The following is a 27,033-nucleotide window of genomic DNA, read 5'->3' on the forward strand; positions in this document are numbered from 1 at the left end:
TTCCTTGTTAAGTTCCTACCAGTTGATAGATATTTTGTGGTTGCTTGGTTAGTTTTAAGAAATGTAGAAATTTTGTACCATTTCTATGAAATCTCCTTCTTCCAGAAAAGAGATGGGTCTCAAACTAGCGTTAACATGCATTTTTCTCTAAACAAATTTGGATCAATTTGCATTTTAAATTAAAGAGTTGTGTAGATATTCATGTAATATTTATCTGGGGGCCCCCATTCTTGTGAGGGGAGGGATCTTAAAACATCATTTAACTTTTTATTGGTCCTAAAACCCTTACATGATAATTTTCACGCCGATCGACTGAGTAGCCTCCAAGTTGATAAGGAAAATCTGCTTAACAATGTTATCTAGATCAAATTTCACAACATCTAGATGAAAAAAAATTACATCAAATTAAAGATTTCGATCAGATGAACAACTTTTCAGAAGACTTCAAACCACTTGGATTTGATTTGAAAAAGTTATGAGGTTTTGACCATCGATTGGTCAGGTCTGCCCCACTGTGTGACGGTTACATCGTTGGTTGTTGGCAGTGACGTACAGTCGTTTTACGAAATGTCAAAAATACATACGTGAAGCTGACAAAATTCCCGGCACGTGGTCGCCAAGAACATCTAAATCCGTCCACCAGGAGCGCCACAATATGAGCAAAAGTTTGTTCCAATTCAAAATGAAGCAAGCTTAATAGATGAAACCTTCGAACATAATCCATGAAACCGCTCTATTCTGAATCTTGTTATCATTTCAAAAAAATGGAATGAACTCGTCGCAGACAAACTATTGTGTGGCAGAAAATAAATCAAAAGGTTCCCTCTCTCCAGCTGCCTTTATTTCAGACAGATTGCCGAATGCTATCCATTTTCGGTTGAGCTGGGGGAAACAAAACAACCTAACTGTTAGGATTCTATACAGAAAATAACATACAACCCAGTGCCCGTGAATAACAAACATTACCATGGTAAATAGCTAATAAATTCTCCCTCCTCTACTGCATTTGTGATGTGTTATTCTGCTAGTGCTGCAAGTAACGTGGTATCATTTATTTAAATCGTACCCATAAGTTTCCCTTCTTTAAATAGTTAACCCGTCACTGTCCTCACACTGATGACTTATTTAACAATTTATAGTTTCCACGAACTAATTTAACAATTTATAGTTTCCACGAAAACAAATCAACAAAAAAGATTTGATCTGCTTAAATGTGTTGTTAAGACAAAAAAAATACATAGATAAATCAAGTTTTAAATATCCTTCAGATTAAAACCCTTAAATGAAATGAAACATCGTTATATCGATTGTGTTGTTTTGAATTATCACCGTTTATTTCACCGCGTTTGTCGTTAGTTAAAAGATATACATAAAAGGAACCTAAATGTTCAACGTAAGATCAGCTTGAAGGTAGGGAAGTCATAAAACTTTACTACCCCATCGCCCGGCATATTCAAAATGATAAATTGCCCGCCATTCCCCAGTCCTATTTATTAGCAACCTTTCCCCTTCCATGCGATTTTCCTAGCAACGTTCCGCAAGTTAATCAATATGTACCTGCTATATTCTCTTGTAGTTGAGCGAATTCCGGAACATATTAACCTGGTTTAGTTGCGGTTGCGGAACATTTTATACGACCCCCTTTGATGGATTTCCGGATATAAAAACTATAAAAACGGCGAATCGAAAGCAAGTAAAATACAGGTAATGCTGATAAATTTTATTTCGTACTGTTTGTTTTCTTACCAAATACATACAACCAAACTGCCATCTGACATGATCAACATGCCCCCAAAAATGGCCTTAAACCAAGTAAAACTTCTCGCTAATTGTCTTAGTTAGTTCACTAGTTCAGCCAATACAATGCTCGATGTGTCGGCTTTGGAAAATCGCTTTTTATGTTTCTTCCCCTTGTAATCGTACATATTGTGATACTTGTTCAGAGAATTCTTCAGCTTTTTGTTTAACCAAGATGCAAACGCTTCCTCATTGGTTTGGGCTTTGATTTGTTGTTCTTCTATTTTCTTCTGCGTTCGTTCGTGAAATCGCTGCTTCTTCGCTTCGACACGTTTCTGTTTTGCTATCAGCTCATCGCGTGATAAACCGTACTCGGAGTGGAATCCATTGTAGTAAGGCAGCTTATCGTTTACTCTTTTTTTATGGCGGCAACATTTCCTCTGGCACTTTTCCGCACGTTTTCTAAGATGCGCCAGCACTGGACTGTCGTCACTTGTGTCATCGTCGTCGCGCTCTTCCGTAGCCTCTTCGTCGTCCTCTTCTCCTTCATCATCATATTCGTTCGCCTGCTCCGATTTATCAGCATCGCTGTACGACAGTGATTCCTTCATTAGCTCTTCCTTGCGCATCCGCCTTTCTTCGGAATTTTCTTCATCGTTCTGCGAATCATCGGAATAGTTGATCAGCTCCGGATTATCTCCCGATCCGGAACCATCCTCACTGGCACGTGCCTTCGTTGGACTGCTGCTGTCTTCGCTTGTTTCGGGATTGTGTATTTCTGTATCCAAACTTGATTCCGTCACCTCCTCTTCGAGCTCCTCATCTTCCCCTTGCTCTTCTTCTTGTTCCTCGTGCTCTTCCTCTTCCTCCTCCGCTTCCTGTTCTTCTTCGTCTTGTGATTTTTCTACACCCGATACAACCTCCTCCTCTGCGGTGTCGTTGATGCTCAGCTCTTCGATGATGTCTTCGTCGACCTCGTCCATGTCTCCGGCGGCGTTTTTGCTCTGCGCTCGATCGTTCAGTTCCGGTGAAGATTCCGAATCATCGTTGTGAATGCCTGGAAATGAATGAAATATTTAAAATAAACTGTAAGCTGTAAGTAAACTGTTAGTAGAATGTTGTTTGGTAATTAATTGTATTCTTTAAGCTATAGATAAATCTACCACGGAAGCTTGGATTTTGGAAATAAGAATCGAACATTTTGGAAAAAACGACTCTTATCAGCTCTAGAGTGTCATTGTTGAAAGAGTGAAGGCTTGTAACTTTGTTCGATACATCTTAAAAAATTTCTTCTGGGACCTCTGATGAATTCTCGAATTACGGAAATAAAAACAAGGCCGACACAAATATGAAATTCTTCTTTTGTCATCACACCCCATCCCCCTTAAAATTTTACGAAAAACTCGAAGCATGGAAAAAATAAAGTTGAAAGTATTTTATTATTTTTTTAAGCATTTTAACTAAAACATCCTCCAAGTGTTTTTTTGTGTATTTCAAGTTAAATTTAACTAAACTTTATTTGAATTCTTTAAACCTTTGTTCAGTTTATTTTATAATAAGACATGTAATACTTTGTTTCGAATGTACTTAAAATTTCCTTGACCTGATTAACAGGTCTGTGCTAAAAAGTTTTCGTGTATAAATAAATCGAAATCACAACTACTGGAAATTTTGCGATTAATCGAACATTCAAAAATTACCTACAAAAAATTAAATCCTTCTATGGGAACAGTGTTCTGGCCTTAAGGATAATAATGAGCATAATATTAAATTATGTCCGAATTTCAAGATCATTTAATGAAAGCATGAAAATGAAGATTAGTTTAGATTAGTTGTTAGAAAAAATTAAAAATTGTATTTTGGATCTCAGTTTTGATTATATGTTCCAAATGTTAAATTTGAAAATAAATCCTAAATTAAAAATTCTGTATTTGAATTCTGAATAAGAATATTTAATTGACGTGTTTTCATTTTTAGAATATTAAATGTAGGTGAAAAGACTGAATAAATTATCGATGTTGTTCGTCGCTACATCAATTTGTAACCCTTATTAGTCCCAGATTTTTTTCATCCTTAAAAGTTTTAGAATTGTCAATATGATAATTCTGTACAAAACTAATAGTTTTTTTTAACCTTGTATCGTAACTGAAATACAATTCTCAGACAATAGAGGAATCATTTATTTTAACGTTATTCAAAGTCGAAGAAAAAAATTGAAAAACATGCCAAAGATAAAAGGCTATCGGCTAACAAATTCTAGGTAAAAAATTCACTTTTTAACGTTTTCGGAAAGTTTTTTTTTGTCAGAGATTTCAGGGACCGTCTATGTACAAAGTAACTATGTCAAATTAATAAATCTTTTCCGGATGCGCCAGGGAAAAAGCTGCAATAGTGTCATATTTACGCTTGAGGTGTTCATTTCATTCAACACTTTGGAAAATATGAACAATAAACTGAGTTGGTTTGAAGCTTTTTTTTAATTTATAAGGCCCATCCATGTATTTTTGCAGAATTTTAAAGTAACGTCCACATGCGTAAATCTTAAGTTTTAGGTTTGTATAGGAAAATCGAATATTTTGTTCTGAAAAATCAACTTAATTTTTATTTCTTTTGTGGAACCTAGCCTTACGTTTTTGTGCCAATTTACAAGTTTTTTAAAAACTTTTAAATTGACTTGAAAGCGAAAGAGTTCTTAAGAGTTCTTCTTCTTGAACAAAAATCAATTCAATTGACATCATTGCTGATCCCTTGCGATCCCTTGAAGCACAAAGAAGCTCTAAGGTCCGAAGTATTTAAAAAAAATACGTCAAATTGACTCAAATGTCTGAGGAGTGTCTATTGAAAGAAGATTTGAGAAACTTCTTAGGGTGATTTGCCAATCGTTACACAGCTAAGCATACGATTTTGGTTTTTATGTACCTAGTAGTTTAGTCATTTCAACCGAATTCACTCGATTTTTTTGCCGATTGCCCTCATACAGGATTAGTCAACAAGATAAAAAAAAGTTCAAGTGATTGAAAAAAGAGGAATAAAAATTTAAAAAAATCATTTAAAACAGCTTGTCTGTGCCCAGTAGTTGCACAGGCAAATTTTATGTCGTGCCTAATGTTTTCCGATTTTTTTTCCAATGGTTGCACATTTTAAAAACCTTCTTAAGGCTCAGTCACCATATGGTCAAAGAGGCAGATATTTGTTACGAAAGCTTATTATGAGAAATTCTAGTTCAAATTAAATCCAATTTGGATATGGCTCCTTTTTCGGGGGTCTTCCATTAAGTGCAGGTTTTGCCCCCTTTACCCCTATGAGGAAGATGTGATTTTATAAAATAGCTAGCAGACCCGGTAAACTTCGTCTTATCATGTTAAACTTGGCGTCCAATTTCCATTTTTTCTTCGCCGATTAACTTTAAAAAAGCATTAAAAATTGAGTTGTTAATCGCTCGCTTTTGTGAACATGTCCTAGTTTTTTTTTTAATTTCCCTCCTTTCCGTTTACTCGCATTGTCCCGTTCAATTCGATCGAAATAACACCTTAGAACTTGAACTCAATTTTACTGGTCTTTACTTAAATTATCAAAAATTTACCTTCAATAAATCTAACATGCACCTTACATTAATACTTTTTGTTTACTTTCTTCGGATTTTTTGTATATCGCCGAATCATCAGGTAGGGCTAAGTGGGGTAATTATGAATAAAATTACTCAACTTTTTTATACTATCAGCTCAAACAAGTAGCTCTTCAATGTTAGAACTCTGGAGAGTAACCAAAAATGAATGACTGGTTCCCTTCTCCATTTTAGGATTTTTTTTCTAATTTTTAAATTGCAGCTTGTGGGCTTAAAACGTTTGTTTATAATTACCCCCTTGTCTATGGGGTAATTATGAGCACTGTTACGATTTTTGTTACGTGATGACTTTTGATATTGGCTATATTACTAGATTGAAACCACCTCTAAACACAGTGCATTGTAGTGAGATTTGTTGATTTATAAAATTTGCTGTTGAAAAGTTATGCGCTATTTGAGGCATTATGAGGCATAATGTTTTAGGCTCATTTTCAAGATTCAAATGGTTATCGTGATTTTGAAAAAAGTGAATTTTAATCATTTACCAATGCTCAGAAAAAACATGTTCATAATTACCCCGTGTCTTGAAAAATATGGGGTAAATATGAACAATTCTTTGTGCGTGGGTGGAAACTTTTTTCAACAGTCTTATCACACCACACCAAGCATCAATAACTAAACTTAAAACTTTTAAAAACATCATTTTATTTCCATTCACAATGACGAGGGAGTCAATTGATAAGGCACAAAATTTAAATAATTAGGTTTGCAAGTTATTACTGTAACTTATCAATAAAATGACAGACTATCACATTTGATCAGTTTTGAGACCTTACTATGACCCTAACGGCGCTTACGGCGTTTGTTCGGAATTACCCCTTGTTCATAATTACCCCACTTAGCCCTATAAGGTTTTCGTTGCAAATTCGATTTTTTTTCAGCACTCGACGTAATCATCTAACTTGGCAAGCATCGTGCTGAAAATATCCACTTTTTGTAACTGTAACCTGTAACCATAAATAATTGTATGTTGAAAATATGTAGGTTTCATATATTGTATACCATTTAGTTGACTCATTCCGCTTTGTTCGAGTTCACATTAAGGTTTAAATCTAAATCAAAAGTTTCTCATTTATTGGAACTCATTGCATATGAAACTATATTTAAATAGAATTTTGAATATCGGGACAATTTTTTAGAATATTTGCCAAATATCATGTCTAACGCAGCGCTTTCAGCTCCCAAATAGCTTTGGATGGTATATTTTTTAGAGCCGAAGAAATAAAAAAAACATTAGAGAATATTTTTTACTAACCATTTTAAAACAGCATTTTGTTCACCATCCTCACCCTTCGAAGCAGTTTGAATTATTATCCATATTTTCACCAAAATCATGTTCAAATAAGTTTCGCCAGATACCAAACTCATAGACCAGACTCATTTCAACTTAAAGTATTCCCTAACAACACTTGTTATGGCATAAAATCTGGCGATTTTGTAAATTGCAAATTATTTTTTTATATCTATTCAAGCGAAAAATGCAAATAAAATTCCTTTGAACTTTAACCCAATGAATCAAGGGAACGATTGGTTTGTAAAGGAGCAAAACAATATGTTTTGATTTTTTTGTTATTCAACCGAATCACAGCATTTTTTCTACTTTATTATAAAAAGCAAATGTGCCAATTTAACCCATTTTTAAGAGATTCTAATTGAAGCTATACACATAACACACGACGTATTACAGGACACGACACATAACGTTCTTACTTAACGGAAAAAGGATATAAAGTTACCTTTTTGTCGACCGGTTTCGGGCTCGATGTTGCCCATCTACAGGACGATGTCCGACTGATTACACAAAGGATAATTACAGCTCCAGTTTCATACTTGATGTAGTATTCGTCGAACGCAATTGGCATTATGCGGTTTTTTGTTTGATCAGGTTGAAGAGGGGTGAAATGATCGGCGGCTCGTCTTCGTTCATCAACGGTTTTTCGGCGGTGCTGATGAACATCGACTCCCAAGCATTCAGGTGTGATGTTTTCCGTACAAACTTCCTAAATTTGACCTTTTTCCAATCGACGGAATGGTCAAACTCTGTTGTGTGGGCGGCAACACTCGATTCATTAATCCTCCCATTCTCAACGGCATTTTTGTGTTCTTTGAGACGGACTTTGAATTTACGGCGAGTTTGACCAATATAAATAGCCGGGCAGCTGCTGCATGGAATTTCGTAGATTCCGGATCTATCCTCCTCAGGAATCTTGTCTTTAAGCGAGACTAGACGATCCTTGAGGGTGTTTCCACTCTTGTATGTTCATCAGCACCGCCGAAAAACCGTTGATGAACGAAGACGAGCCGCCGATCATTTCACCCCTCTTCAACCTGATCAAACAAAAAACCGCATAGGGTAAATGATCTTGAGCGGAACTAAATGGCTCAATTCGACGCAACTCGAAACAGTTGATCAAACGGTATGGCTGTGGGTTATAACCGAACAGAAATTTTTTTAGTTCAGCGGATAGATCTTGGTTTCTGCTTTCTAATGATGATTTTTAGAACATTTTAGAGTAAATCCTAATAACTCTAGAGCTGTTTTACTGGAGTAAGAATTCTGATCTTGAGCGGAACCACGCTGATCTTGAGCGGAACTAAAATATGATCTTGAGCGGAACCATTTTCTTCTGTCAACATCTTTAATAGCTCTCATTCCTAATACTTGTGTAACTGTGAAACTTCAATTAAATTTCATCATTAAAGATTTTAAAGTTAAAAAAAATAATGTTTTTTCGTAAAAAAAAGAAACTCAGCTTTCCAAAGTTGTTCACAAAATATCCGTTCAAATTTATTGCTTACTTAACCTTCCAAAGCTGTTCGCAAAATTTGCGTTTCGGGGAAATTTGACTTGTAGTTTGTTGTTATTCCCGTGGCCGCAAATGTTGACCGATTTTTATGATATTGTATTCATTGTGTAGGTTATTTTTTCTAGTTTCTAAATATTTTAAAAGGAAGTGAATTTGTTCTACTAGGTTGTCTGTAGTTGGCTCCGAATGAAAAAAGTCCCAAAAAACAATTTTATTTTTAAATTGCTTATAATTTCCGACAACTTTGCAGTATTTGGATACTTTTTTAATTTCTGGAATTTTTAAGAATACATCTATCCGACGATGTATAAATTTGGGGGGTCCAATGAATTTTTTGACCACTATTCTGGATTTTACGGTAGAAAAAAATCTAACTCAAAACAAAGACATCTAATTTTGTCTTTGCATCGCTGTATCTCATTTCTTAATGAATTGATATTTCAAACTTCAATTTTAGTTCTTTCTCGTTAACTTGATTAACATTTTCATAGAATATATTTGGTCTTTCAAAAATGTCAGTTCCTCAGTATATTGTATGTAATTATGATTAAGATGCTTAGAATTTGCGCTTCGGGTCATATTGACCCGAACGACTTTTGAAAGTCTTTTGAATCTTTTCATACTTTTCTAATTCAAAGTAAGAAACCTAAATTAAATATTGACCAAAAAAATATAATTATGGAAATCCGATCAAAATTCAAAAATTCTGTGAAATCTGTGATGAAAGTTTCCTCAAAATTCTGTGAAAAACAGATTTTTCTGTGATCTCGGAAATCTTGCTCTAAGCAACTCATTCATAGAATAAAGTTTATTGTAAATTCCAGTTTCTTATGAATCAAGATAAAATTTATTTATATTTAAAATTTATGGAAACATTAATTATTTAGCTCAATTGATAAAACAATCATTTCTCAAACCGACTTCCAGTTCGAGCTCAAGTGTAAAATCAAACACAAGGAAATTGGATAGACACAAGGAAATTGGATAGAGTTTCAATACCGGGCCACCAATTGAATCGTGGAGTATTATAAAATAGCTAACCCGGTGTGCTTTGCTACACTTTGTAAAACTGAAGGAATGTGTGTTAAAAACAATTTAAATTTTTGTTTATTAGGTAGTATAACACATTTCTTGTACCCCAAAAATTTAAACTTTTTGTGTGCCTAGCTTGGTACGCTATGACACCAAATTATTTTTTGTTCTATTCGAATTTAATTTAACATCTTTTCTTTCCCTAAAGCTGATATAATAAGGAAATAAAAGGTGCTGCATATATTCAGGGGTAAAAATCGCGTGTGAGACATAAGGCATAAGACAGCGCACCTAGCGGTTTATTTCGGAAGCTAGTAGTTCCGCTCAAGATCAAAGATGGTTCCACTCAAGATCATATTTTACTTTTAAAAACTACGCGATTTATTGATATTTTGATGGAAAACTTGTTACAAAAACCCGAATAATGCTTCTTTAAGAATTTTTCTACCATTTTAGGCATTGAGAATGAGTTTATAACGGCCAAGGGTTACATAAATTGACGTTCAAAGTCAGCGTAGATTGATGAAAATTGCAGCAGAAATGCGTATGTTTTTAAATCTTCTAATAACATTATTTCAGTTAATAGACTTTAGCAAAAATGTTAATGCTTGTATGAAAAGATATTGAAAAAGTGTTTTTTCAACATTTTGATAAGATTCATAAACAATCATTGCCTATATCTTAGGAAAAATAAATGGTTCCGCTCAAGATCAGATTTCGACTAGTTCCGCTCAAGATCATTTACCCTAATGCCAATTGCGTTCGACGAATACTACATCAAGTATGAAACTGGAGCTGTAATTATCCTTTGTGTAATCAGTCGGACATCGTCCTGTAGATGGGCAACATCGAGCCCGAAACCGGTCGACAGAAAGGTAACTTTATATCCTTTTTCCGTTAAGTAAGAACGTTATGTGTCGTGTCCTGTAATACGTCGTGTGTTATGTGTATAGTTAAAGTTCTTACGTAAGCACAAATCATATAAAAATGAGTCTAATTGAAGCATTAGGATGTTCTGATTTCAAAATATCCTGAACATTGTTGGTGATGATTTGCGATTTCATTTAGAATTATGTAATATTTTCAAGATTCAATAACATTTAATTGAAAAGCAGATTTTTTTAAATTTAATTGGTCGAAAAGAAATAATCTGTTCAGGCTACGATGGTTTCATGAATTGATTTTTTTTCTGGAAATTTTCATGTAAACATCACTCAAAACCTCAAATTAAGTGTCTTTTTGATTGTATATTTTAATTTTCAATAAAGAAACACTGGGACAAGTGCAAACGGATATCACCACAGTTCAACTTTCATATTCTCTAAAAAAAAATTCATATTAAAAAAAATTCAGTTATGTTGGCAAAAAGAAATATCTAAGTATACATTTGTCCCATTGATTGGGGCAAGTGAAAACACATAGCTCTTTTCAGATGCGTCAGTGAAAAAATTTTAAAATGAATTTAATACTTGTTCTTGTTTGTTTGTCTGTTTTATCAATTTTCATTGTTGTTGTTTTCTTCGAAATAAATTAATTCACTGATTTCTGTTCAACCAAAAGACCTTGATTTTCAAAGACATATATTAATTGAATATCCACTTCAGATTCAACACTCGGAACACCCTTTCTGTCCATTTTGGAGATAAAATTCTTAAATGGTAGATGTTTCATGATTGATAGGCGCGTTGTAACGTTTGTTTAGCAAAATTGAGTTATTTTGGCTATAAGCACCCAGAGTAGGAGAAATGATATTGAGCGTGTGGAATTATGGGCACAGAATAACGACAGTGCATCGATAAAGTAGGCAACGTCACAAAGAAAATTTTCGACACGCAGCTCACTTCAAGCAAACAACTGACAAATAAGGACAGCTGTCAGAAAGGCAAGCGAAAAAGAGCACAGTTGTCACTTGTAAACGGAACGAACGACACGCGTTCGAGAAAAGTGCGCGAATTAAAAAACGTGCAAAAAGCACATTGTTCGGCTCGCTTCACCGGAAAAAAGCAGACACTGCAATCGCTGCTAGCGAAACGGCAAACAGGACGGAGAAACCCTCTAGGAGGGCAACTCCGATTGTCGGCTTCATCGAGCAGTCGCTCGCCATCAAGCTCTAGCCAACTGTGCCTACGGACAACCCTCCTAGAGGGTTTTTGTTCGATACCGATTTTGGCTTCCGAGCAATTTTGGATCGATTTTCCCCGGCTTCCGAATAGCTGCTACTGAGCAGGACAGGCCGTTGAATTCGATCGATCGAGCGAGTGAGGACCATCGATTTTCCTGGCAATCGATATTGGCCAGTTTGCCGAGCCGATCCTTAGTGCGTGCAGCAACTGCCCGAATCAAAGATTCCCGGCAATCGCGCGAGTGCGTGGGTCGTCTACTGAGTGGACAAGGCAGCGGATTAATTGGTGTAGCACTAGATGAAGGCAGTCGCGCTGGTACGCATACTGGTGACCGTGTTGACAAAACAGCGAAGCATATTGGAAGACGGAAAGTCGGGTGTCTCCCGACTGCATGCAATTAACTCGACAGACGGCGCGCTGCGTATCAACATCGGTTGGAATTTTCTACAGCGGGCACGGCACATCGGTTGGAACCTTTTCCAGTGGGCACGGGACTCGCTTTCGCTCGCAAGCACGAGCGTGAACACCGACCTCACAGCGCCGACTGTTCGCAAATGCATGGTGCGAATGTGGATGGTGGAGATCCGGTTTTCTGCGCAGCAGCTCAAGTTTTCTTCAAGGATTCCAGGTATTTGGGTCCCAAAGTCCCAGCACAAGCAAAGTGGGGAATGCAGAAGGAACCCGGCCACAGCATTCGTCGGTGCTCCAACAAGGACTGCTGATGGAACTTCCGTTTCAATGATATCACCGCGAAAGCAGATCATGTAAGTCCCATAATCATTCTCTGTAATTTTCTGGGGTGCGCAACAAAATGCTAAAGAAATCATGTAGCCATCAATTTTGAAATTTGAAATCCTGTTCTTATCTTGCCACGATTTACGCCAGATATTTGGGTAGAGTCTCACACTTGCCACATTGGCGCCCAACGTAAATGAATCCAATCACTGAAGCAATCACTATTATTGCTCAGTTATTTTGAAGTTATATTTGAGAATTTTTGAAGTTTTGTGGCATTTTGTAATTTTGTGCGACTTTTTGAATCAGTCCCACTTTTGTTCGTTACCACTACCATAAGTTATTAGCTCATTTAAACAACACTATGGATCCTTCTTGTCTAACGGAGGAAGAGATCAATTATGAATTGGCTCTGAGACACATTCCACGGCTCACTTCTATCAATCGCCGTGCAAGAGCAGTTCGATTACGTGCATTAATGCAAGAAGATGAAATTAGAGGAAGATTTTATGAAGATTCGTCTCACGTCATGGACGTTGGGCAAAATATTAGTACATGCCAAGGCGCAATGCGCGAACTCTTACCTGAAATTGAAAACGCATTTAAGAGAAGCGATTTGGACTTTATTCGCCAAACTCGTTCTCGCTTGATTCACTACCGAAATAGACTAGACATAATTGAAGCTCCTAGTAAATTGTCAGATACTTTTTCAACGCTGTCTCTTCTCGTACAATTCACGCTCGAAGATATTGACGACGCGCTCGGGAGAAAAAACAAACGTGCTACTAAATCTGTCAATACGAATAGTGCATCTAATATGAGTGGTCCACCAGATGTCAGAGAGGAAGCTGAGGCAATAGCAGATGAAGCAACGGCGAACGAAGGAGGAAGGCCAGCCAGGACTACCGGAGCTATTCCAAGGACGACTTCGCAAGCTAACTCGTCAGGTGCTTTCCGGGGTTTCGACGAAAATGGGAACGAACCTAGAAACAGCTCTTCTTTCAACGTTTCGCAACGTTCGGCAGCAGCTCTACCGGTTCAGGCCAGCCGAAGCTTACATGATTCTGCAACAGCTAGAGCATCGGGTAGGAATATCAGGGGACGCAGTACAGCGACTAGTTTAAATCTTGGGCAGCAACACAACGACATTGCTGACTGGAATCCTTGGGAACCGCGGGACTCACAACGATCGAGGCAGCCGCACACTAAAGCCACATTAGGTTTTGGTGTCGGTGATACTCCACCACCACCTTACCGGGTTCCAAGATTCGATGCGGGTGAAGACAACGCTCGAGCTGAATACGACCGTTTGCGGGAAGAAATTTTGGCTGATTTGTGGCAACAAGGCTACGGCAGACAACACACAACTCCAGAAAACAATTTTGCTTTTGGCGAGGATCGAAGAACGAAAGCAATTCACAATTGGCGGCTACAGTACGAAGGCGAAACGGATGGAGTTTCTCTGAATACGTTCCTGCTGCAAGTTGAAACCTTTGCGAACTCGGAAGACATTCCAGGAGAGCTGATTTTAAAGAACATCAAGCATTTCCTAAAGGGCGATGCTCTGCGATGGTACGTCAGCGCCTTCCGTCGTGGGAGTATTCGGACTTGGTCAACATTCAAAGCAGAAATCCGAAAGCACTTCCTTCCGAGCAACTATTCATACGTCGTTCGGGTAGAAGCTTATCACCGTCTGCAAGGAGAAGATGAGCCGTTCAGCAACTTCTATCAAGATATCGACATGCTTTTCAGTCACGTCCAGCCGCCGATGGCAGAGGAAGAGAAGCTGTTCATCATCAAAAAGAACGTCAACTCTACGTATGCAGCTATTGCCGCCGCACAGCACACTCGAACAGTCTATCAGCTAGTGGAGGCGTGCAAAGAATTCGACGACTTCAACAGACTTCAGCAGAATATGCGGCGCATGACAGTGCCTCACAACGCGCTAATAGAACCAACGTTAGCAACGCCAGCACCAACGCGTCAACACAGGACGGCGATGCAGAACCAACGCTATAGTCGCGTCAACGTGATGGAGGCGAATGCAGTTCAACAGGCGAAGTTGGGAGCAGCGCAGATGGAGTGTGAAGCAACCATGTCGGAGGAACGAAGCGACAGTACAGACAGCAAAATCGAGATGCTAATACAGCAGGTAGACGCTTTACGCATGAAGTTTGATCGCAACGAAGGAGCAACTAGATCGCAGAACCACAACCAGAACATCGTTCAGCCGCAGCAACCAAGAGAGGTCAGGGACGCAAATAGGCAACGTCAGGCAGACAACGTATGCTGGAACTGCGACGAAGCTGGTCACCGCTTTACGGATTGCAGAAAGCCTCAAGCCATTCTATTTTGTTATCGCTGTGGCCAGAAAGGCTATTCACTCCGAAGTTGTCCGTCTTGTCAACACCGATCGGGAAACGCGCAGGCGGGGACTCAACCACAGAGGGAGCAGAATCCTCGCACTATGTAGACAATCCCTCAAGCATTCCAGAATTTCGTCAAATCAATACGCTTATCATCAATTTAGAAAACGACAACAGACCACACGCCGTTGTAGACGTTTTAGGTGAGCAGATGACTGGGTTATTGGACAGCGGCGCAAATTGTTCGCTTCTCGGTGGTCGTTTGGTGGAAGTAGTCAACCGGTTGGGACTTCGCAAAACAGCTTTGGTTGGAGGTATCCAGACAGCGGATGGTACACTGCATCGTTGTGAATCCTTCGTTAGGCTTCCGATAGCATACAACGGAAAGAACGAGACGGTTCCAGTGATTCTTCTTCCTTCGTTACCAGATTGTCTCATCCTCGGGATGAATTTCTGGAATACCTTCGGGGTGCAAGCCATTTGTAGCACCATTAAAGCTGACATCGCCGAACAGGTCGAGGAGTCGGAGAGAATGAAGCCACTTAGCCAGCAGCAGCAGGAGATCCTAGCGAAGACGATTCAACTGTTTCCTGTAGCCGAAGACGGAAAGCTGGGAAGAACCGACATGTACAGCCATCGGATTGACATCGGTGAAGCCAAGCCTAGGAAACAGCGGTTTTATCAAATGTCGAAGTATGTACTTGAAGAGGTGAATAAAGAGGTGGATCGAATGATACAGCTGGATGTCATCGAGGAGGCTCGTTTCTCACCCTGGAATAACCCGTTAGTAGCTGTAAAAAAGAAGAACGGTAGTTATCGTGTTTGTCTAGACGCAAGGCACCTGAACAGCAGCGGTGTTTAAACTCGCCTCGGAAAGAATCATTCGGCTGATTTTTTCCGAGTTTAACTTGTTGTGTGCAGATTGATTTTATCTTCGTTCCAATCATGACGTGATTGCACACAAAACGAAGAGAACAGTTCCGAGTTGATGTTTTCCCCTCCTCGCAAGAATAAAATCACACCAATGAAACAACAGAACGAAGCTTACCGTACACGAATGCTCACGAGCGATCGTTGCCCGACGGACCGAGTTAACATTCCTCGCACCCTTCTCTCGCTCGTTTCCCGTTCCCTTGTATCTATCAATTTAAGCCACGCCCCCATGCGTTGTCCGATTGATGTGTTCGGCTGCCGAACGAAAACGATTTTTTCTTTAATTCGCAGAACTGTTCGTTTGCTTCGCTGATGTTTCCCCCGATTGCTGTTTACTCCTGCCGAGTTTACCCGAAGCTTACTTCCTGATGCTATTCGAGTTGAACTTTAGATAGCATCATTGCAGATTGAGTTTAACGAAATAAAATCGTTCTGCAAAGAAGGGCAAAGTGCGAGTATGTAGACTCGCGATTTTAACATCTCTGGAACAGCATCATGACGAATGAAGGCTACCCAATTCCACAAATCTCAGCGATCGTGAACAACTTGGGTGGATGCACATACATTTCCTCGATAGACCTCAAGGACGCGTTTTGGCAGCTGCCGCTGGAAGAGAACTCTAGGCCGTTTACAGCGTTCACCGTGCCGCAACGTGGACACTTCCAGTTCAAGGTAGTTCCCTTCGGACTTTGTACAGCTAGCCAAGCGTTAGCTAGGTTGATGACATACTTGTTCGCGGATCTAGAGCCACAGGTGTTTCACTATCTGGATGACATCATCATCTGTTCGCGCTCATTTGAGGAGCACATTACGACGCTGGAGGAAGTCGCTGCCAGACTGCGACGCGCCAAGCTGACGATATCGAAGGAGAAATCGAAGTTTTGTAGAGCGGAGATGAAATATCTTGGGTATGTACTCAACGAAAAGGGTTGGAACGTTGACGACGACAAGATCAAGTGTATTGTGCAGTTTCCGACACCGACGTCACGCAAAGAAGTACAGAGGTTCCTGGGATTGTGCAACTGGTACCGCAGATTTATCGGGGATTTCTCCAAGATCGCTACTCCACTAACTGAGCTGACGAAGGCGAAAACAAAGTTCCAGTGGTCGGAGAAGGCGGAAGACGCATTCCTTAAGTTGAAGTCAGCATTAGTCTCGGCACCTGTACTAGCCATGCCAGACTACACTAAACCATTCTCCATCGCGTGTGACGCCAGCGACGTAGCGATAGGCGCAGTGCTGACACAGGAGTGGGAAGGTCAAGAGCATCCAGTCTGCTATTTCTCGCAGAAACTATCGTCATCGGAAAGGAAGTACTCAGTCACCGAGAGAGAGTGCCTGGCGGTGATTCGGGCGATTGAGAAGTTTAGAGGGTACGTGGAGGGCGTTCGCTTCGTCGTCTTCTGTGATCACGCCGCTCTAAGCTACCTGAAGCAGATGAAAAACCCGACGGCGTTGATGAGCCGCTGGTTGTTACGCCTGAATGCCTCGACTTTGAAATCAAGTACCGGAAAGGATCTATCAACGTCGTTCCAGATGCCCTTTCAAGGATCGCCACTGCCACGGTGTTCACAGTTTCTACAGTTCAGGACACCTGGTACACAAAATTGGTTGAACGCGTCGAGAAGGAAGGAGGAAAATTCCCAGATCTCCGGCTAGTCAATGGCGAGCTCTTCAAGAATTGCCTAGTTAAGGATGAGGTTGGAGCAACGACACACCGTTGGAAGAAGGTGGTGCCAACAGAAAAGAGAGCTGAGGTCATCCAGAAATTCCACGATTCGGCTTCTGCAGCACACCTAGGGTTCCGGAAGACTTGGTTGAAGGTTCAAGCTCACTTCTACTGGCCGAAGATGATGCAGGACGTAGCGAAATACGTAAAGGGTTGCGACACTTGCAAGGCGTGCAAATCACCGACCACAACGTTGATGCCGAGTATGGGAGCCATGAAACCAGCGAAACTTCCTTGGGAACTCATCTCAGTGGACTTTGTAGGCCCGTTCACTCGTTCCAAAGCTGGCAACACGGTGATGCTGGTAGTCGTTGATTGGGTGACGAAGTATGTGATTGCACATCCGATGCGATCGGCAGATGCAGCGAAGATGGTCGAGTTTTTGGAGCAGCAGATCTTCCTGAAGTTTTCCAGACCTCGGATCGTTTTATCAGACAATGGGAAGCAGTTCTTGTCGGCATCGTTCAAAGCACTACTAGCCAAGCACAAAATATCCCACATGCAGACCGCTTTCTATTGCCCGATGGTCAATAATGCAGAGAGGGTAAATAGAGTATTGATCACCTGTATCCGTTCGCTTCTGGAGGAGGATCATCGTGCTTGGGACGAGAATCTACCAGCTATCCTAGCCGCGATTAATAGCGCAAGACATGACGTTACCGGTGTAAGCCCGCACATGGCAAACTTCGGTCGTGAACTTATTCTCTACACGGATCTGTATGACCAGCAGCACCTCAACACCTCCGACGATCCGAAGGTTGCTCAGGATCTACGCATTTCTACTATCAACCGTATCCAGCAGTTCGTGGTGAAGAAGATTCGGAGCAATTACGACAAATCGAAGCAGCGTTACGATCTGAGAAAGCGATCGGTGAATTTCCAGGTTGGAGATGTAGTTTGGCGAAGATCGTTCACGTTATCATCGAAGGTCGATCACATAAACCAAAAGCTGAATCCGAAGTTTGTTCCGGCGTTGATCAAGCAGATTATCGGCGCAAATCTTTATCTTTTGGAGGATGTCATCAGCGGAAAGCAAGGTCGTTATCACGCCAAAGATATCAAGGCTGACTAAGTTTCCATTTTAAAGCTATGTAAGCAGCAACGCTAACCACAAGCTCAACTTGAGCAGAAAACACGAAATGGAGAAGGCTGAAGGACCAACATCATTTGAAACCTCGCCTCAACAACTCGGAGAAACTATGCAGAATTCTTTCATTCGAACAACTTAACGAAACACAGATGATGCTAACTCGTCGCTAACACACCGACGAACACGAAGAAGTAGGCGTTCATGAAGGAGACAACGGCCTTGCGTGGGACCAGCGTCAGCGGCACGGACCCTGAGAACTCCGCCATGTAGTTCGTCAGAATTTGGGGAGGGCCGGCAACCTTGCGTGGGATTGCCGCCACTCAGTGTCCTGAAAGCAATCCTGTCATTCACAAGCAGCGTTATCGCGCTGGGGATAGTAGCACTGGTGAGTCACCGTAGCCAGGCGCTGCATACCATGTCGCTGCAATTGAAACGATTGTCAGGACACCAAAACCACAAAGAACGACCGGGAGGAACACATTCAAGCTATGTAAGCAGACTTCATGTTGTAGACCACGAGCAGTAAACGCCACCCAAACACGAAATGATGATGGCTGACGGACCAACATTTCACTCTAGAAACCTCGCCTCTCATACTCATCGGAGAAACAATCATTGCTGGAATGCCAAGCACAATCGTGAAGAAGCTCCGCAGTCCTAGTGAAAAGTGAAAACCCTTGACACCACCAACGGCACGAGGCAGCAAGATGTGGAATAGAAACTACGGAGAATACTCGTCACTGAACAACATAGGCAGCCAGCAAACGCATGTAACAAACCCCGAATAGGACGAAACGCCCCATTCGACAACACGTCCGATTATGACAGCAGTACCCGAATGCGACAAATCCCGAATACGACAACACCTGAATGCGACAACTCCCGAATGCGACAAATCCCGAATACGTCAACCTGAATGCGACAACTCCCGAATGCGACAAATCCCGAATACGTCAACCTGAATGCGACAACTCCCGAAAGCGAAACATCCCGAATACGACAACTCTCGAAGGTGACAAATACCTGATGCAATGACACACCGAACTCGACAACACCTGAATACGTTTAGTCAAGAACGCTTCACTTCGCCATTCCAGAAAAGAATCCAGCGAAGCAACGCCATCAGTCAAGGAGCAAAACGACGCAGGTACTTCCCGAAAATGACACTCCAACGAATACAGCACTGCATTGCAAGTTGTGAGGGGTAGACTTCATGACGGCCGCTACCGCCATATCGACTTCAGTGTAGGCTGTGAAACTTCGTACAGGACGCACTCATACATTCGTTTACCGGGCCATGCAGAACCATCGCAGCAACCAACAAGCTTGAAGCAACAACAAACTGCGCAGCACGTAAGACTAGAGGACACAGAGCAGTCAAAAAACCTCGTCTACGACTTAGCACAAGCACCATAAACGAGAACGATTAAAATGTTAAGAAACCATACAGCTATCGACAATTAAACAACTTCAGCATAATCTTATGTTGATCTATATTAGTCTAGAATAAGAGCATAATGTTAAGGAGCATAGTATTGATTAGTATTTCTATGGTAGTGAATTAAAATTTGAGGCATGGGGTTTTGAGGATAGTCTTCGGTTGTAGGGGGTTGTCATGACACTTCCCTTCAAAAGCAACGCGAATTGGAAGCGCGGTAAAACTTCCATCTGGACTCATGACAATTTGGGTGCTAAATCCACCCTTTCCCGAGGAACACCGACATAGACATGCCTCCATATTATTGAGCTAATAATCTGTTCTTTTGTATCTTGCAGTTCCTTTTGTGAGATCTCTTGGTTAGTCAATTGAACCAAATTAGATTTCGTATGAATGTTTACCACAAGACTGTTTGGTAGTAGAGTGGTTAGGGCGGCATAGAGACGACTTCGCCAGCTTGGCTGGTTTACTGATCACTTCTGGCAACATGGATTGTCGTTATGTATTTGTGGCTTCGTGGACGTTAAGGATCAACCGATCTGGTGAGCTGTGGGCTCATGTGTATTAGTTTTGTTGAAGTTTAGCTTCGTCGTACCGCTCAAGATATACTTGAGGATAAACATCTTGATCTGAATAGTCTCTATGTCGTTCCTGGGTTGAACAGATGTTTGAGTTTCTTGTGAGCTTGCTTCGCTCAGCTCACAAGAAACTTCTCTCTTGTGGTAGTGTTGTGTAACGTTTGTTTAGCAAAATTGAGTTATTTTGGCTATAAGCACCCAGAGTAGGAGAAATGATATTGAGCGTGTGGAATTATGGGCACAGAATAACGACAGTGCATCGATAAAGTAGGCAACGTCACAAAGAAAATTTTCGACACGCAGCTCACTTCAAGCAAACAACTGACAAATAAGGACAGCTGTCAGAAAGGCAAGCGAAAAAGAGCACAGTTGTCACTTGTAAACGGAACGAACGACACGCGTTCGAGAAAAGTGCGCGAATTAAAAAACGTGCAAAAAGCACATTGTTCGGCTCGCTTCACCGGAAAAAAGCAGACACTGCAATCGCTGCTAGCGAAACGGCAAACAGGACGGAGAAACCCTCTAGGAGGGCAACTCCGATTGTCGGCTTCATCGAGCAGTCGCTCGCCATCAAGCTCTAGCCAACTGTGCCTACGGACAACCCTCCTAGAGGGTTTTTGTTCGATACCGATTTTGGCTTCCGAGCAATTTTGGATCGATTTTCCCCGGCTTCCGAATAGCTGCTACTGAGCAGGACAGGCCGTTGAATTCGATCGATCGAGCGAGTGAGGACCATCGATTTTCCTGGCAATCGATATTGGCCAGTTTGCCGAGCCGATCCTTAGTGCGTGCAGCAACTGCCCGAATCAAAGATTCCCGGCAATCGCGCGAGTGCGTGGGTCGTCTACTGAGTGGACAAGGCAGCGGATTAATTGGTGTAGCACTAGATGAAGGCAGTCGCGCTGGTACGCATACTGGTGACCGTGTTGACAAAACAGCGAAGCATATTGGAAGACGGAAAGTCGGGTGTCTCCCGACTGCATGCAATTAACTCGACAGACGGCGCGCTGCGTATCAACATCGGTTGGAATTTTCTACAGCGGGCACGGCACATCGGTTGGAACCTTTTCCAGTGGGCACGGGACTCGCTTTCGCTCGCAAGCACGAGCGTGAACACCGACCTCACAGCGCCGACTGTTCGCAAATGCATGGTGCGAATGTGGATGGTGGAGATCCGGTTTTCTGCGCAGCAGCTCAAGTTTTCTTCAAGGATTCCAGGTATTTGGGTCCCAAAGTCCCAGCACAAGCAAAGTGGGGAATGCAGAAGGAACCCGGCCACAGCATTCGTCGGTGCTCCAACAAGGACTGCTGATGGAACTTCCGTTTCAATGATATCACCGCGAAAGCAGATCATGTAAGTCCCATAATCATTATCTGTAATTTTCTGGGGTGCGCAACAAAATGCTAAAGAAATCATGTAGCCATCAATTTTGAAATTTGAAATCCTGTTCTTATCTTGCCACGATTTACGCCAGATATTTGGGTAGAGTCTCTTACATGCTACAGCGTTTACATTTGTTTCACCTTGTGAAATTACAGGAATTAATATTATTTTTAACACTTCCAGGTGATATAAAAATTCATCAAAATAAATTCTGCTGCCACTGGAATATCAATCACAAAAAAACTTTTCAACAAAAAAGTGGATCTAAAATCTCTTCTATGTAAACAAAATAAGTAAAACACTGTTTATGTTATGACGTTTGTTCGCGACGCCTCGCCCATGGAGACGAAAAACAAACCGCCCAAAGGAAAGAAAATCTAGAAAAAATGGAAGCCATGATTTTTATTTGTTTCAAAAAACTACAAATGAGGCCCTTAGAGCCAAAGGGGTATAAGTGCATAAAAGCTGATTTCGAAAAAAAAGCACTTAAAGTTCGCTATGTTCCAATTAATTCCATAGATATTTTTTATGACATTTTTCAATGACTTTGGTCTTGTAAATTAAAAACAAATCATTTGACATCATTTTTTAGAAAAAAAAACAACGTTTTTTGACAATAATTGAGGCGACACATGATTTTTTTTTAATTTTTGCACTTATGCCCCTTTGGCTCCAAACACATGCACTTATACCCCTTTGCCACCAAATAAATTCACCTATACCTCTTTGCCACCAACAAATTTCCATTTAAAGGTGTCTTGTTGATACGATTCAGAAAACATAGGGATTTAACTAGGTGAAAGTCAAATAATTTATTAATAAATTAATTTTTTACCGTTATAATGGGAAATGTACCCCAGTACAGTTAATCGAGAGATTTCATGTCTGAAGATCAGCTGTGTCTTGTCAGTTGGAGTAAATCTCTTCAAACAACAATTTTTCATCAGGATAATTATAAGAATAATTCGAGAAAGGTATTTTCCTATGAATTTCCAATCATTGCATGTTTCCTGCGCCTATTCCTGATAAATTGGACATTGGAAATGGACTTCCGCTCATTATGAGTTGATGTTTAACAGTACATTTAGGTACGAATAGCGCTTCAACGTTAACCCAATCTTTTCATACAAATTCATACTGAGCCTAGCCCTAAAGTTGTGGCTTACTCCATATAATTATGACCAGAAATCAGAAATCTGGAATCCATTTTTTGGGGTAAGAATAGAAAAAATACAAAAATTGATAATATTTTGTTCACTAGAATTAGGGGGAAGTTGTCTACTACCGGACACTTAAGGTTTTTAAGCAATAACTTCAAAAATAGATTTTTGTAAATATTGGTTCCTCTACTGATTTGATGAGTATCAATATTATGATCACTTAGCTATATTAGAAAAAAATTAATTTACAACATATTCTTGTGGCAAGAGAATTCATTTCATGTTAGTTTTCACTCATTTCCAAAAGTGTTGTCTATGGCCGGACACTACGAATTACTTCACCAAAGTTGTAACCAATGGCAGAAAAACGTAGCAAAATGACTGAAATCACTTGCACAGGTTTTGTGAGTATGAGTTTTTCAATACTAAACATTCTATGAAGCCAGTCATAAAAGTTTTTTTGACAAACCAGAATGAAACATTTGTTTCGAAAAAACTAAAGAAAATTTGTCTATGACCGGACAGCAAAATTTAAAGTTTCTCAGAGGACCAAAATAATTTCGTTATTGAATCCTTATCTTCTGCTAACCATTTGAGGGTGCTATAGAGATGAAAAAATGAAAGTTTCAAGTTGAAATTCTATAATCTTGAATATTTTCTTGTCCGGTCATAGACAACAATTTGGTGTACGGTCATAGAGAAATCGCACTTTTTTTAATTTTCCTAATATTTCGTTTGAACTTACGTTTTATTATCTTATATCTACTGTGGTCGAAAGATAACCGATCAACGATGTCGTTCATGTACAGTTCAAATTTTACAAGCCAAAAAAACTGACCACAGTACAAATGCAAAGTTTAGGCGATCCTCTCCGAACTACTAGGCAAAATCTTCAGATGCCTATCATTGGTTTACCTTTTCAGATTGGATTACCATATTTCTAACATCATATTAGGCTACTATTAACATTATTTTCATGGTGTTAAAACATTATTAGGATATTCTGTTTTCGAAAAATCCATGTTGTCCGGCCATAGACGACTTCCCCCTATCACTGAATGCAATGAACTGAATAACTGTTGATGGTAAATGTTTTACTATGATTTACTTTTCAAATGTAAATTGAATTTCATTTTTTTTTATTTTTCGTCCCGATGAAAAAAACACTTCTTACTGGGAATGACATTAGGATTGGTGGCAAAGGGGTATAAGTGCTGCACTTATTCCCCTTTGGTTCCAAACAAAAAGTAATTTTCAGTTAACAGGATTTTTTCAACGAGATCCAAACATAATAAAAAAGTGCAATAAAATTATGATTAAAATAGCATATGATGTTTGACAGTCAAGGATTCGTTCTAGATGGTTATCTCGATTTTTTTCCATTTTGTCACTTTACCCCTTTGGCTCCAAGGGCCTCAAATTTAATTATTACGGACAATTGCGACTTTGTGTTTTTTTTTATTCGATATAAACCGATTCGCATGGCTACAGAATATTCAAAAAATAATTTCATTCGAATCGTTTCGGTCATTTCGGAGGAGTATTACTACAAACACCGTTACAAGAGAATTTTATATAATAGATAGATATTTTTTAAATAAAATTCCATTCCAAATACTAGCTCCTTGGGCTGTGGCTGTGGCTGTTGGACCATTGGAAAAAAATCAAACAACATTGGGCACATCAAATTTTCGTGTGCAAGTATTGGGCATAGACAACTTGTTTTTAGCGGTTTTGAAATTTTAATGTCACTTCTTTTGAACTCTAAAACTTTTGGATCATATCCGATCAATTCTGTATGAGTTTATTTGACAAAAAAACACTTATTTGATAGTAAAAACCAAAAAGGCAGAAACACCACATCATATGCTTAGTTGTGCAACTTTACAACTTCATTCGTACTATACTTTTCTCCGTGATTCTATCGTCAATTTTCACGAATATGCATAGCTGATTCGATGAACTTAGAACCAATTAGAATGATATCAATGAAAATTAATTATAAATTTTGAGCTCATCGACCAACCGTTCTTACTTTTGTTGTTCAGCAGATTAAAAAAAACGAAACTTTGAGCGCTTTAAAACCCCTTAACCACTTAATCGATTTAGCTGAAATTTTGCACAGGGCAGTGTTTGGACCAATCTACAAAATGTTTTTGGTCGGTTTTCAAAATTCGCTCATGATTTTTTTCCCATACAACCATTGCCACCCTAGCCTACATACATGTTCGCAATACATCACAGGAATTCACTCTATTTTCAAAGTGGCCTGCCTGATAGCGCAAATCTATTGAACCAACAAAATTTCCCTAAATTTTCGCTGCTCAAAGCGCACACATGTGCAGTTCAACCTTCAATTATCCAGCACATTATTAATAGGCGTGTTGAAAAACGTAATGCTCACCGTTTGTTACAGCGAAAGAACCAGGACCAGCTCCTCCACTTCCGTTGTCCGGAACTGGATCTTCCTCCTCGGCTTCGCTGTATTCGTCCGGTTCGTAGTCCACCAGCTGCTCCCGAAAGGTGACCCTCCGTTCCCCGGGGATAAATTTCGGGGACGGCGGCGTCGGAATGGCGAATGATTCCTGGTTGGCAATTTTTATCTTTTCCTTGATATTGTACTCGTTGGCCGGCCGAAGAACTGTGAAAGCGTTTTTAGGAAACGGTCCAAAATCAAGAATTAAAATTCCTGGAAATCTTCCTTTTTTGCACTTTCAAGGTTAAAAAACACCCACAGCGGAAATGGAACGTATCTCGTGACTAGCTGAAGCTCATTTGAATATTCATACTCACAGTATCCTTCGTAATCATCTTCGTCCTCATCGTTGTCGATCATTACGTCACGTTCGGATTGGCAAATGCTACTACTTCGAGGACGCCTGCGAGGAACTTCGGCCCTCTGAACCGCCCCACCGCCAATCCTGTTCTCGCTACCCCCAGCCAAGGTGAATACGATATGTGAAAACCGAAGGGTTGAATATCCTAAAAAAAGCTTCCCTCCGATTCAAGCTTGGCCTAGCACAATCCAGGAACAGCCTATCTGTATCCAGAATTTGACTCTACCGATGGCTCTTCTTATAACAACACCAAGCGGCACGTGTATCAACAATTTTAAATTGTCAACCAATAACGTACATAAACTTCCTTGAACTTTCGCTATGAATGCTCAAATATTGATTTCGCTGTCACTTGTCAACTAACTTATAACTATAGTTGTTTGAGCAACCCATTGATCACATATTGGTGAATTTATTCAAAAAGAACGAAAAACTACAATTCAACGTGATACGAAACGCGAAACTGCTCGAGACTGAACCGATCCGCATGAGCATTCTAGATAAACTGGATGGCGGGTAAATTCGCCAGCAACTAGAACCCCTGGTTCCTACATATAATTTGTCCTCCTCCTGTTTGCTTACTGTATAGCCATTAGGTACCCATCCATTCAAGGAATGGGTGGTGTGTTCCTATGGCGTCCGATGTTCCCGGGAACGGTTAGCATTAGGGTGCTTCGAATCCAACCCTTGATAGCAAAAAATGACAATACATACTTACGATTTTACAAAAACTTACTTCAGTACTTATTTCAGTGAGTTCATCGAAAATCTAGTAATTTCCAGATCATTTTACCATTGATATTTTTAAATTGTTTTTTTACTTAATACCACATTTTACTTTATAGGCTATTTCTAGGGTGTGACATCGAAAAAATTCACTACAAGGTTCGTTTGATAAAAAATGATAATAAAGATAATAAATAATTATTTGAAAAGAGTTAAGAACAACTCAGATGATTTACATTTAAAAGAATCTGATATTCAATGAAATAATATCTAATCAATCATTTACCGTTGATAACAAGAAACACTGTTGCTTCATCATGAAATATCTCTTTTATCTTTGCACACTTTTTTCAGTCATGTATTGATCTATAGTTTTTAACACAGAAGCAGAACCTTTGCATAATCATGATATGATATGAAAACCAATTTGAATCTGGTTTTAAACCTGTTCATGAGCAGTTATCTCGAAGAATTCGGCCTCTTAAATTCGGTTTTACCATAAATTTCTTTGTCCACTGCTCACTATTTGTCATTTGCTGAGTGTCAGTCAGGCAACACTAAGTCTTCTGCCTGCCGGAGACGGATGTACTGGATAGTTTTAGGGTCTGCATTCAGTTATTCGCAATAACCACACTCAGGCAAATTCTTATTATAATTTTCATAAGATGCATCTTATGAACCGCTTTTTAGAGTGTAAAATAATGTTTCATAAGAGTCTTATGAAATTCTTTCA

The 27,033-nt window shown here is 39.9% G+C and overlaps 1 protein-coding gene across 1 annotated transcript; it reads right to left on the reverse strand.

Moving 5' to 3' along the window:
* Positions 1–1,699: 1,699 nt before the first annotated feature.
* LOC129756501 (FK506-binding protein 5) lies at positions 1,700–26,066 on the reverse strand. The gene is made up of 3 exons (XM_055753404.1): positions 25,531–26,066; positions 25,142–25,378; positions 1,700–2,794 (listed from the first exon to the last, which is right to left on the reverse strand). Exons 1-3 carry the CDS (start codon positions 25,571–25,573, stop codon positions 1,839–1,841), a joined length of 1,236 nt encoding a protein of 411 aa, XP_055609379.1. The 5' UTR covers positions 25,574–26,066; the 3' UTR covers positions 1,700–1,838.
* Between the last annotated feature and the right edge of the window lie 967 nt (positions 26,067–27,033).

The sequence above is a fragment of the Uranotaenia lowii genome, chromosome 3, assembly GCF_029784155.1.
Source record: "Uranotaenia lowii strain MFRU-FL chromosome 3, ASM2978415v1, whole genome shotgun sequence".
NCBI lineage: Eukaryota > Metazoa > Arthropoda > Insecta > Diptera > Culicidae > Uranotaenia > Uranotaenia lowii.